Here is a 13,949-nt window from a genome sequence, read left to right as displayed (position 1 = left end):
GTGGTCAGATGTTGTGTAAGAAAAGAGTTTTTTAACTGCTCTAGAGTTTACCCAAAAGCTCCTGTCCAAATGATGCCGTCCATCTCTAATGCAGAGTAGCTATGAAGAAAAGTGTAGATATGAAGAATCTGGTTGCACATCTTTCTTTAAAACATTTCCCTGCATTATCCTGCTCTTTGCTTTTCCACAAAGGCTTGTTTATGCGATGGTGGGCTTTTTTGATGGTCTCCTTGGTATGGCTGGTTAGACTGTAAAGGTGCTCCAAGTTCTGTGTTTTCATTTGCTGCTCAGGTATGACTTGTAGTTGAAGTTCAACCTGCACTGGACTTACTCCCACATGCTCAGCGTAACTTTTTCTGTGTAAGGGACTCTACTGCTCACCTACCAATGTATCGTATGTTGCAGTGCTGTCCTTTGGTGGGATTTCTTAATGAATCTACATCCACTGAATGCAACCCCCAGATTTCATGCTGTTGTCACTCAGAGTATGGCTCAGTTGTATTTAAAGAAAAGATAGAGTTCCTTTCTGTTTTTCCTCTCTTTCTGCATTCCCACCAGTGTTCTTACAGGAGAAGGATTGTAAGTGTACTGCAGTAACTAAATCCAGGAGAATATGTGTGTACACAGACATTCTTATATTCTTAAAGGCTTTAAGCTTTGATGTGTCTTTTATTTCTAGATATGTAAAAGAAGATAGAGCTAGATCTTTCTGCTAACTGCTAGTGAGTTTGTAACTGTTTGAGAGTTTGTATTGATTTCCATTTTTTAAGTCTTTGAATGAAGCAAGCATGACTTGCAGCACGAATGACTAGTGATAGGGTTGTCTTCAAGTATTCGAAGTTTCCTCTGTCCCTTGCTGTTTGGGTTGAACCTCCAGTACTCTTCAGTGTAGCAAATGACATCTGGTATCTCAGGGACTAGGGGAAAGAAAATGCTGCAAGGTAAGAGCTACCCCCAAGCCAAATGTCTCCATTTAGAAAACATCATCTTTTGCACCTGCACAAGAACTTACTGTCTCGGTTTGAAAGTCGGGTGTCTGCCAAGGAAAGTGGGAAGCTCCCTTGGAATGGAGAATATGACCTTCCCTCTGAATTACTATAACTTGAAATTACAGGGCTTTCAGGCAAATATATGTGAAAAGGAGTAACAGTTCTTTACTAGTATGTGTATGGATAACAAGGCAAACAAAAACAACACTGGCAGCAGCACCAAACAGCAGCACAGAGCCAGTCCCAGCGTCTCTCTCTCAGCACTTTCCCTTGGGTGCAGTTCCGGGCACAGCCGGCAGGGGCGCTGGTGGCTCCCAGCCGGGCAGGGCGGCTGCGATGATTCCCCTGCACCTTCAGGGGGCGCTGTGGCGCGGGGCCACTCCCTCACGGAGATGGCGGGTGGACTGAGGGGAGAGAGAGAGAAAAGGCACTTCCTTTACAAACCCCATGGGGCAGCCAGTCCTGGTGCCCCTCTGTTTGGTGAAATGAGCTGTAACAGGAACCTCTGAGCAGCAAGCTGGAATGGCAGGGATGAGCAAAGGAATGGTAAAGGAGATATATCAGGAACTCTGCAGCTGTGGCTGGAACCGTAGGGGTGTCTCAGCAGATGGGGTATGTGGCTACAGTCGTAAAAAACCCAGAGCAGCGGCAGAAGAAGGGCAGGGGCTGGGGAGTAGCTTCCGAACAGGCTCGCTTGAAGGGGGAGGGGGCTCGGAGATCCCGGGATTTTCCCTGAGGCACCCCAGCAGATGGTGAGGAGGCCTTTGTTGGTGAGGTTGGGTGTTAATAAGGTCCCAGTGAATCGGCTGCTCTCAGGAGCAGAGCTCCACTCATGGTAGGAGAAGGGAGCAGGAAACAGAACCCTGCTGTGGTAGCCAGTTCTTCCCACAGTGACTGCAGCCTGTTTCCCCTCCAAATGCCAAGAGCATGAGAGAAAGCTGGGAGCTGCACTCAACCCCTTCCCCAGCCCAAATCTGGTGATATCTCTGCCCTTCCCAGAAGAACCCCCAGGTAGAGAGAGAGTAGCCAGCTGTACTCCTCCCCTGAGCCTGGCAACTCCTTTTGTCTCTCTCAAGTAGCCGGTCATTTTTGTCTCCTAGCAACATATGAGAGAAAATTCCCTGAAAGAACAAAAGGGAAAATTTCTAAACCCCAACACTTACCTACCTATCCTGATAGTAGAAAACTGAAGTTCCTTCTCCCACCTGCTAAGCTGTTGTCACTTTATGTCAGGCAGGGAGGTTTTTGAATGACAATGCCATGAAATATTTGCTGATGGTTTTGCACAAGTTTTGTAGTTTTCTGGTAGTAACATTTCAATTCCAAGCTGTACTGCAAGTACTACAAAAGCCTGTAATACTCAACAAGAGAAACCATTGCTCAGCAATGGTATAGAGAAGTAAAAAAGCAGAAAACGTAGAATAAAAATTGTCTGACACCTTAGTAAGTTAATGAATGAAAGTAATGAATTTGTGGTTCCCCACTATAAACTTATTTTAATCCTCCTTGATGCTGTAGGTACTCACCTATTTAAATGTATTCTCACATTTTGTTAAGTAAAACAGGTAAATACCTGTTTGGTCATGAAAAGTCTTTTTTTTTTCCAGACAGTTTATAAAGGTGAATGGAGGAATGCTGCACTGCTGGTGGTGTGTTTTGGATGAAGGCTCATAGCTGCCCCAAGTACTGGATCAATTTGAACACCAGGAATAGTTGTACACATGCTGTGTCATAACTCTTGCAGTGGAGACATCTGGAAGGAATCCAGTGAAGCAGAATCACTTGTAGTCCTCTAGTTTTAGACAAGTATCAACATACTCACAGGGCAATGAAGAGTGATTTAACGCAGTATCATGTGTTTGTGTCTCCATTTTTGGACCTCCTTTGTTAATTAGGAGCTCTCTGTAGTAGAGGGAGATTATAAAGTAGGCATTGAGTTTGAGTCAGTGCCAGTGTAGTTCTTGCCTCCATGTGACCTTGGTTGACCATTTGATGTACTTCAGGACAACTCAGGCTGCCATTGACTGAGAAGAATCTGTGTTGAAATTCTTGGTATCACTTGGAGTCAGGTACTGATATTCAGGCTTGAACAAGAACTTAGCAAAATACAGTGTCCGACAGCATCGTTATTCCGCTGTATCATTACAAAGTCTGGAATCCTTCTGAAGGTCCACATTACAAAACCAACCAAACAAGACAGTGATTGAATGGGTTTCTTCACACAGACAAAGCACAGCTCCTTCTGAGTCACAGCTGAACCAGCAGCCTTTTCTATGGACCCTAAATCATGAAATCTCCAGCAAGCATAGCAACCAGAGCAACTGGATGCTGACTCTCCAGGTAAACACACCAATACCCAAGGGTCTCGGCCTACTTGTGTTGTGTCTTTGCTGTCAATGCTGCAGCATGCTGCTGAAGTGAGAAGAGTCTGATTTATGAATTGACAGTTGCGTGTCCCTGCAGATAAGGGATGCATCAGAAATTAGAATTGGGAATGTGTTCCTGTTGTTGTTCTCCTGGTTTGTTGTTAGTCCTTTCTCAAACTTTGTTTTTTGCTACTTTAGCATTCCACACCAAGTCTTCTCTTGGTTTACAAAGGCTTCATAAAAAAGGCAGGCTCTCCCTTTCTTTCTACTTCTTTCTTTCCTAGACTTAAAGGGTTCTTTGCCTCTCAGCTTTGTTATTTTTGGAATGTAGAAAACTGTGTGGGATAGACTGAGAAAAAGGTTGTTTAAGGACTATGCAAGACCTTGTAACACAAGAGAATTGCATTTTGCATGAGCGTTGTGTGGGTTGTTCAGAGTGACTGGGTGTTTTGATCAATTCTCATGGTACACCAGTCTTTTTGTCTGTAATGTGTAAATGTCTTCAGTGGCTCCCATTTAAATGTGGCTGAAAAGCCAAGGCTCACACTTAGAACCTTGTTTGAGGGCTGCTGGTAACCATATCACTATGTTAAACTTGGCCTGAGTGAGCGAGCTCAGGGCTTTTTGGGGTAGCTGTACAGGGATGAGTTACAGCCCCTCAGATAGGGGATATTTCCTTTCTCCTGTAGAGCCCTGAACAGGAGATACCATGACCTTCTGAGCTGGAAGATGGGGAAAGGTGTAACCTCAAGAGGTGGTGCAGAACTGGGAACTGTAGTTCATGCACCAGATGAGCCACAAAGATCGTGGTTGGGGGCTGCAGCATTTCCTGTGCCTGGAGACACTGAGAGAGCTAAAGCTCAGCCTGAAGAAGAGACACTCCAGATGAGATGTGGTCAGTGTTTATAAAGATAGAGTGGAGGGTGTAAAAGAGATCTCTCCAGACTCATCTCTGTGATACACAGTGACAGGACAAGAGGTAGTAGGCACATGTTGAAAGATGAAATTGTGTCTGAGCACTGAAAAACAAAACTACACACATACTGTGAGGCTGGCACTGGAACAGGTTACATGGAGAGGTTGTGGAATCTCTGTCTTTGGAGATAGTTTAAATTCAACCGACATGATCACTAGAGGTGCCACCCAACCACATCCATTCTGTGATTCGTGGTGTCTGTTTGCCTCCAGAGCTTGATACTTGGCTGTAGTCCTCAGCTCATCCAATTATGCCACTTGGTAATTGGCTGAAACAGACCATATTGGCAGGGTGTGTAGCCTGGGAGAAGGTGTTGGTGCTCATCATCAAATGCTTTTGATGTGCATGTTGTGCTGCATTTTTGGCTGGGTAGAAAGCGATTTGTCTGCAACAGATGTTTCTTCCTTGTGCTCAGGTTCTGATCTCGTTTAAGTCCAAGAAGTGATAGAGCAAATCTGTACTACAAATCTGAAGTACTACAGTGCATCTGCGAACGCTTTTCCCCTGGTGATGGAACATATGGAAATAATGCTTATCTTGATTTAGATAAGCAATTGCCTTTCCTGTACAATCATCCAGGCTTAGTAGGAGTAGAAGCAGACACATAACATTGCAGGTTTTACAATCTGTCTTTTCTAATGCTTCATAAGCCTATGCAGAAACAAATGGAATGGAAAGTTGTGTTAGAGGTGAGATTAGTAACTGCTAGATAGTTCATCATTTTTCATCTTTACAGGAAATTTATGGAAACAAAGCATTAAGTAAGAAAAAAAAACAGACACTGAATGGAAAAAGCACAATGTGTGTAGCAGAATTGCTGCTGCACATTCTAGCAGGGTCAGATGCACTCCTAAAGCTCACTCATCTCCTTTGTGTTTTCAGTAACCCAAGAAAAGTCATTAGCGTCCCAGTCAGATTTTTGCTGAGGATTCTTCTAGCAGTGGAAGGGCTGCCTCTGGTCTGGGTGTAATGGGATTCTTGTCCTTTGCTCAGGTTCTTTTCCCAGATCCTCTTAGAGAAGCCTTCCTTGTGGGGATGTGTCTCTGCTGGCAGCTATTGTAGCAGGGACAAGGTAGTGGGCAGACTTAGTTCTGTTTAACTTGGAATTAATTTACTTCCTTCAGCTGTGGATTCTAAAGCTGACTAGAAATGATGGAACTCTCCTATTTTCAGCTTTTTTTCCCTTTCTACAGTCTGCTACATGTTTTTATGAACTTGAGGAGAAATGAGTCGTGATTTGTTTAACAAACTTCCCTTATAACAGTGTGAGCCTCTCTGATTTCTTATCTAATTGGCCTTTGCTCGTAGAGTGCCAAGAGACTTCTGCTTTGCCGTAGGTATTGCTTTATACTATGGGGCTTTGGTACCTATTTTAACTACTTCGTGTGTGCTCTAGTCTTCCATTAACAGTTGTTTTAAAATGCAAATGCAGTGTTTTTTTGTAATAAACTCTTCAAGCTGTAAGTTCTTCTCTTCCCTCTAGTGGTAAGCTCTTTGGTACTGCTGTAGGGATTTCTGTAATTGGATGCTTGAGACTGGTTTAAAAAATTAACATACTTTAAAGTACAGTAATTTCATGATTATAAGCCGCATTGAGTATAAGCCGCACTTCCAGGTGCCAGCAACTTTTCATTCTTTGTCCATACATAAGCCACACCTGATTATAAGCCGCACATTACAATACAGAGTGTGATAAAAGGTATCTATTCTATCACCATCTGTTGAGGGTGGGGGCAGTGATCCTTATCTCAACGGCAGATATTCTGCTAATGGGCCATCCATTGAAACCAGGCAGGGCATTGTTCTTTATCTTTTCACAACCCATCCTTCCTCCAGAGAGTCATTTTCTGCTAATGGCCGAGTCCCACTGTCTGACTGATAAAATTACTTTATCCCATTGGAAGTCGCTCCAGCCAGAGGGAAGAGCCCAACATTTCTTACCAAGATAAAAACAGAGGTTTTGGGACACTAAGGTAGCCTTTTCTCCACTGAACTCCAGAGGGAAACTGGATTTTCTCCACATCACCACTGGACCTCCAGAGGGAAACTGCACCTTCTGCAGGAGCACTGCTTCAACTGAATCACATCTGTCACTGCAGGAGGATGCAACCACCATTTAATGGGACTGCTACCAACACCCTGCCTGACAGGGTGTCAGGTTGTACTCTGACTTTGTCAGGGTTTGGAGTTTGTTTCTTTGTAGTGCTGTATGTCTATTTTAATTTCCCTAGTAAAGAATTGTTATTCCTAATTCCCATATCTTTGCCTGCGAGCCCCTTGATTTCAAAATTATAATAATTTGGAGGGAGAGGATTTACATTCTCCATTTCAAAGGGAAGTTCCTGCCTTTCTCAGCAGACACCTGTCCTCCAAACTAAAACAGCAACTTTTCGTTCTTTGTCCATATATAAGCTGCACCTGATTAGAAGCCGCACTTTGGGTTGGGACCAAAATTTTAGTCAAAATGGTGCGGCTTATAATCGTGAAATTACTGTTTTGAAACACTGGCTGTTGGAGCAGAGATTGAGTTTCAGGGCTGATTTTCCAATGCTCTAGGTTTGTGCCATCGTTGTCCATTGCACCAGCTAAGTACATTTATGTCCTGGGTGGGGGCTCCCTCTAGTGAGATGTTCTGACAGTCCCTTGGCCGCTTGGTTCAGATGAACTTTACCCATTTTCTTTTCAAGAGCAGTTTTCATGGGCTCAATCTAACACGTTTTGCTACCCTTGTGCAAGCTGTAAAGGCCCTTTTCCTTAGGAGTGATGTGGAAGGAATTATAAACAAAGCTGAGGGCCAGGACTGCCTATTTACTTGGTATGAAGAGCTCAGGCAATCAACCTCTTCCTACTTCAAGCTGTGGTTATGTGGACTCAGATGTTTTGAACATGACTGAAGGACCAAAGGATGATGTTGGAAGAAAAGCTAAATGAAATTGGACTGTACAGGCAGAGGGGTAGAAGATGATGGCTGGATCTAGAGGGGAAAAAGTGAGGGTGGGACATGAATATTCAAGTGTTTGTGGTGAAGATTTTCAGCTGTAATGTATTACTCATGCTGGGGCAGAGGAGACGAGAGAAGGACCTACAGCAGTGTTTCCACTTTTGTGTGCTGTCAGTAATAGCCTAAACCCCCAAATTTTGGGAAAGAGGTACCAGGATCAACTCCATCCTTTGTGAGTGTGCATGCAGAGATGATTCAGTAGCTATTGACTTCACTTTCTCATATAAGTAACAATCAACTTGTTTACAAGACTAAAGTTAAAACAGAAGTAAAAGCGTATTTAATATATAATTTTTTTAATAATAATAAGCCGTATGAGTAATCTTACAGTGCATTGCTCCATTTGCCTAGCAGGACTTGTTTTTTCAACTCGAGAAAAGCGCTGCCTCCTCGTCTAAGTCCTTCCACACTTCGCTGTTCCTCGCTGTCTGGAGCGCGTCCCTCCGCAGGCAGCGCTGGCGCAGGTGTCTCAGGAAGCTCCTGCTGGAGGCAGAGTTTTCCTGCTGGCGGCCGAGCACCTCGATCACCTCGCCACTGAGGGGGGAGCAGTCAGCCAGGCAGCATCTCCTTGGCCAGGCCGGGCGTGTCCAGACCTTCTGCTGGGAGACACAGGGCAGGCAGCTCGGGGAGAGGGGCAGAGGGGCTGTGCGGGGCTGGGCCCCCTCGGGCTCTCCTGGGGAATCCACGGCCTGCCTGGGCTGTCCCAGGCTGCAGGGTGTGTGGAGAAGCCCTCGGGCAGGTTCTGTCTTGTTCTGGTGGCTCAGCCTGTCCTTGTTTCCGCCTGGGAGCAAGGGAACCCACCTCTGCCTCTGGGCTCGGGCACGGGGCTGGGAAGAGGCAGAGGAGCCTTGGTGCCTGCCCAGGCTTTCCTCTGCACAGGGGCTGGCGCTCCTCACCCTGCAGGCTGTAGCTGCCGGCCCCTGGCACCATGCCACCTGCCTGTCCCCATCCCTCACCTCTCTCTGCTGCCTCGGGGCTTTTCTCCGCAGGCTGCAGCCCAGGCAGAGCGTGGCGAGCAACAGGGACAGGGCTAAGAAGGTGCAGCAGTGCCCCTGCAGGGCCCACAGGCTGGCACTGCCCGTGCCAGGGCCCGGCTGCTGCCCGTGCTGGGCTGGCAGCGGCAGCCGGGTCCCGCTCCTGGCGGGACAGCTGCGAGCTCTGAGGGGGTCGGGGAGCAGCGAGGCCACGCAGAGCCCCAGGAGCAGGGGGAGCCCCGGGCGGAGCTGCCCGAGGAGCTGCATTCTCTGGCCCTCGGCCCCAGCTGAGCTGAGCAGGGCCCAGGGGCTCTGGGCGAGGTGGTGCCGTCAACTGCGATGTCACAGGGCTGTTGCCTGGCAGCCGGAGGCTGGGAATGGCAAGGCAAGGCCAGAGGGACTGAGCCTGTGACTGTCTCAGCCTACTGCTCTGTCATGCTACTGTGGGACAGGCCTTAGGGGCTTGGAGATGTGCTCAGCAAGGACCTGCTGACATGTCTGAGTTGGTATTCTTGAGCTAATGGAAATGGAGGGTAAGACTAGAGAGACAAATTTGTTTGGACTGCTTCTACTTTCTCACGAAATATTGAGGACTGTTTTTGCTTATGAACAAACTTCACTTGTTTTGAAGATTTTAAATTGATTCACACTTTGTTACCTCAGCAAATGAGTTCTATTTCTGACTAACAGATGAACTCAAGCTTCTTGAGACTTGTGTTGGAAATAATTTTAAAAAAATAATAGCAAAAGTGAATTTAATCATCTTCCTTCCTCGGTTCATTTCTGGTGATGTGCATGTCTAACCTGGTGAAGCTTTGAGCAGTATGTTTGAGCTGTTCTATACACTGAATTGGATATAAATGATGTGGTGATGCACAATCACAAGAGTTTACAGGAATAAGGGACCTATGGTCACATTATTTAGTAACAAATCTGTTGCAAGTTAGTGTATGTTGTCTTCGCCACCTGCTTCCTTCTACTTGAGCAATTTAATGTGATAAAACTCCAAGTTTAAAATTTGCGTGGATTTTTTTTCAGGTTTATTGTTTGGCTACATGTCTTCAGAAGTAGCTCTGAATTTTGGGGCTGTTTGCAAATGGTGTGCTTGCGTATTTTTGTACTCATTTGGTATAATTCTGGATTGGAGAAATTATTACTCTGGTTAGGAGGGTAATCTTAATTTGTCAATTTGTTTTTGCAATTTACACCTTTGTAAATTACCAAGTAAAATTATTTGATAGATCTCCCTCCAAAAATATGTATGTTTCTACAATTTTGTAACCAGATGTGGATAAGGATTCAGTGCTTCGCACCAGCTTGTATTTGGAAACAAGTAACAAGCAAGCAGCGCGGTGTTAGGTCAGTGCTGGTATCTCTGTGGGTTGCCGGTGCCCTCTCGAGGTGAAACCAGAAGATGCTGCTGTGTGACAGCAGCAGTGTCACCGGACTGCCTCTTCAGGGCTTGGAAACAATGACCTCGGACCCACACTTATAACCTGGTTTTTCTGCTTTCTTGGTTTGTAGGTGAAAACGCTAAAGAAGATCTGCAAGGGAAGAAAAGTCTGAGTGAGAAAGTTTCTCTCTACAGAGGTGACATTACGCTGCTTGAGGTTGATGCCATCGTTAATGCTGGTAGGTAGTTAAATATTTTATGTAGCTATATCTTGAAAATCCTTTATAGCTCCATGGTACTAGTGTGAACTCTGAAAAGTTACCTACTACTGGTGTATCCTGTGGAAATCTGTTGGAAAATACAACTTTTTCCGTAGTTTCTTCATATTGCATCTGTTCATCCTGTGCGCATTTACTGTGGCAGGGATTATTGTGAAACTTTTATAGCATGGTTGCCCTGAAAAAAAAATAAATTAATGATCTTGTGTCCATCTTTTGGCTTAACTTGGTTAGCTCAGACTTCACACTTTGCATTGTAGAAGGCTCATTTTGTTACTAATTCCAGTCTGCTTTTCTTAATCAAGCCGCTTTTGGGCCAGGTAATGTGAGAACTTCAACAGCAAAGTGATAGGCAAACAGAATTTGCTTTATGTGGTTTTCATATTTGCTTTCTTGTTGGGAGGTTGTATTTTTCAAGTTCTTGGCCATGATCTACAGATTTTTAAGTGTTTTAGTACCTCTTCATGCTCAGTGACTGTGTTTTTCATGTGTGCAGTCAAGGTGAGCAACTCTGTGTAGCATCTTGTGACAAAAAGAGGGAAATGCCTGTGCAATTAATTAATTAGTGTACTAGATTATAGTAAACTAGCTCAGTTTTTTGACAAAAAACAATGGGAAGGTTCACCCCTATTCACATGCCCATAGCTAAATCTTGCCTGCACTCTCCACTGGAAAAAGAGTGTGTGGTTTGTATGTCCCAAGGCTGAAACTTTTTTCCCCCTAGTTTTGAATGGCATTGATTAATTTTCAAGAACTAATTTTGGTAATGTTCATTTCTTGGAGGGAAACATGCTGCAGTATCTCCTCTGTGGTGGAATAAAGTTCAGATGGTCCCGGGGTTGTAATGGCCAAAATGGATGTGTTTGCTTGTCAGAGGAAAATTCCATGTGGTGCTACTGGTTCGTGTTTTGAATGTTTGCTTACACAGTGTAGAGGGCAGTGAGCAGACTCTCTTGACTGATTGATTAGATGGCATCCCACTTGACCACTGGACATCTGCTAATGGGTTTTGTGAAGTACAGATGGAATCTTTAGCCATTTCAAAATACATTTTTGCATTCCAAGTACAGTGGCTGATATTCCTGTGCAAAAAAAAAAATTTAATTAATCTTCTAGTTTACTGATGCAGAAAAGTCTTCCTAAATAACAAACAATACAGTAGCATCCATTTAAGATGATCTTCTCCTCACTGTGTTGACATGGCCCCCGAAGCTTTAATATTTTAATATTTTTTCTTCATTCTTTTTAAAGATGATTTTCCCAGTAGTGCCTTTGCTGACTTCCTTACTTGGTTGCTTTCCAGTAAGTCAATATTAGCATATTTCTCTCCATTTATATTTAGCTTCTCTTTGTTCTTAGGCCTCCCTTGAATTACAGGCTGGAACTACTTATGGATGAGCTTTAGGATAGGAATACTTAATATTTTTTTACTTAAATCCCCTTTTAATTCTCCTAAAAGGTCCAAAAACCTATATCCCAGACTGCAAATTATATTATCTACCTATAAACTATATTATCTTAAATTATATTATTATCTTAAATTATATTATCTGCCTGCCATCCTGATGAGAAATGCATCTTTTTGACAAGAAAAAAAAAATCAGATCAACACGTATCAATGTGCAATTTTGAGAAAAGGTTTAAAGACCACTCAAAACAAACTGAGGTTGAAAGACATGAAGAGGGACATAACACTCTGAAAGTATCTAGAAAACTCAGTTGTTTCTACTGTTGTCTTCTGTAAATTGAATCTGGGATTAAAGGGAAATTCAGATTAGGTGTTGGCAAAGCTATTTATCGAAAGGAACATATTTATACAATGATACTTTGATGTATCAGATGGACACAAAACAGCAGTCCTAGGGCCAGACCATGGGTACAGTTGGATTTTTAGGATTCCTCTGTTTTGTAACCTTTTGTAGTTCCTAAAGGGCATAATATGTTAACGATTATGAGATACTAATAAGTTTAGATTAAAAGACTAACCTACAGTTAGTTTGGAAAAACCATATGCTCTCTATATGTCAGTGCAGTAATTAAGCTAAGCCTTTGATTAGCTCATGGTTTCAGTGTTACTTTTTTTTTCTGTTAACCTTTCAAACTGTGGAAGATAGCTGGAAAGCTACATGAGGAAGGTGTTTTGGTTCAAGATCCATATTATTTATGCAAAGCTTCTGCTGTGCTGAGATTCTTTTTAAATCCAACAGTTCCAGTGAAATTGTAGTGTCTCTTAGACAGTATCTAAACACATGCTTCTGCATTTGATGCTTTTGCAAAGAACTCCAAGCACACTAAAACTGCTTTTTCTTCTGCAACTGAAGTTATCCAAGCCTTGAAGACATAAAGCAGTAAATAGCCGTAGTACCAGTTTCTGCATGTAAGTTAAATAAAATGCAGCCTGTTGAATATGGAATAGGAGACAGGTTTATTGGAAATAAAGCTGTGCAAGTTTTTTTTGTACCTAATGCCTTTTGACTACCCCAAATGTTAATGATTGACTCCCTCCTATCTGTTGCAAGAACTGGGTTAGGAAGGGAGGAAGAGACCCTCTGGAGACTTTCTCTCTGAATTGAGAAATTTTGTTAACTGTATCCTGTAATAAATAGTTTAAAATTCAGCAAGTCATACCCAGATTAAAGCCACAGGAAGATACAGGTTGAATGTTTACATTAACTGATGTGAAAAACTAAACATGCTTGAAGTAAAGGGAATGGTCTGGCAAATTCTGGGGCTGGGAAGGGTTCCAGGTGGTTTAGATTGTCTCCAGATTTGGATGCAAACATACTGGCTAAAATGTGTATTCTCAAATAAGGTGGAAATGAGATGTAAATTAATATAAAAGGTGATCTTCTGTAACTAAGTATGAGGATATCATTGATGAACACTTCTGCAAAAGGATCCTGTTCTGTCTTAGACTTTTAACAGGCAAACTGAATGCTGCTAACTTTCCAAAAATATTTTATATATAGTTTGTGTCTTTGCTCATTGTCAAAAGAACCACATCAAAACAACCTCTTTGAAGTCATTCAAGACTATAGTGAGGAACTGAGATGCATTGTGAGAGAGAAAGAAGCTGAAAAAAGGAGCTGATGTGCGATTTTGCCAAAATTGATGTCAATAATCTATCCACGTAAATGTCTTTCCTTACACAATGGTTTCCTAAAACTTCCTTACTACTGATTGCATTGCAGACAGGTATTAGTTTAACTTGATATTTTGCTTAAGGTGTCCTGTTATGCCATTTCCTTCATACATTTCTTAAAGCATTCAGGTAAGACTTGTATGAAAATTTTGCTTTTACTCCTATATCCTCTTCTGTGCTTTTTAATTACACTCTACGAATGTAAACAGGCTCTCCTTGAGGCATGTGCTTACTGCATTAATCTGTGCTGACTGTCCTTTTTAACAGATTAAATGTTCATGGATGTCACTTCATCCTGATGCCAAAAGTGCTTCAAGCACTTGGAAGCCAGATAACCACAATTAACCAGCATCTGAATAAATTGTCAAAACAGAGCTTGGAGGGGGTGTGGTATGTCTGTGTCTAGGGAGAGGAGAGGGGCCATTTACTCCCTCTGGCAATGCCAAATACAGAAATAAGCTGTAAAAGCCTGAGTAAGGTTTGAAAAGCAATTTTTTCACTATTTATTGTATCAACTAAGCAGTAAAGGACTACATTTCCTCTGCATTTTTAATAAGGAAAACTGTGTTGCTATTTATGTCACATACAGTAACTGTCTGAAGTAGGTACAAGAATGGTATTTTGGCAGTGGGTGTGATGGGCATGTCTGTGTACCTCATATACCTTAAGCAGCAGTTCGTCACTACTGACCTCAGGTATTCATTCTCTTCCTACCTGTTAATAAATCTTACTGTCCAGTTATAAGATAAGGAGGCATGTACTGATATGCTTGTGAGGGAGTTTTTACTAGGAGGAAGATCACAGTGAAACCATTATATCAGGCAAAAAAA

At 43.0% G+C, this 13,949-nt stretch overlaps 1 protein-coding gene across 5 annotated transcripts in view; it reads left to right on the top strand.

Moving 5' to 3' along the window:
* Nucleotides 1-13,949, top strand: part of MACROD2 (mono-ADP ribosylhydrolase 2) — an 881,430-nt gene that overhangs the window by 14,007 nt on the left and 853,474 nt on the right. For 4 of the 5 annotated variants that reach the window (XM_033054610.2, XM_033054611.2, XM_033054609.2 and 1 more), the window contains exon 3: nucleotides 9,831-9,938. In XM_033054610.2, coding sequence (XP_032910501.1) covers nucleotides 9,831-9,938 — 108 coding nt within the window. Of the gene's footprint in view, nucleotides 1-8,737; nucleotides 8,840-9,830; nucleotides 9,939-13,949 lie in introns of those variants that run through there. The other variant, XM_033054612.2, reaches the window with a different exon arrangement.

This window comes from Catharus ustulatus, chromosome 3 (assembly GCF_009819885.2).
Source record: "Catharus ustulatus isolate bCatUst1 chromosome 3, bCatUst1.pri.v2, whole genome shotgun sequence".
Classification (NCBI taxonomy): domain Eukaryota; kingdom Metazoa; phylum Chordata; class Aves; order Passeriformes; family Turdidae; genus Catharus; species Catharus ustulatus.
The sequence above is the reverse complement of the archived record's forward strand: the minus strand, read 5'-3'. Positions and strand labels throughout refer to the sequence as shown.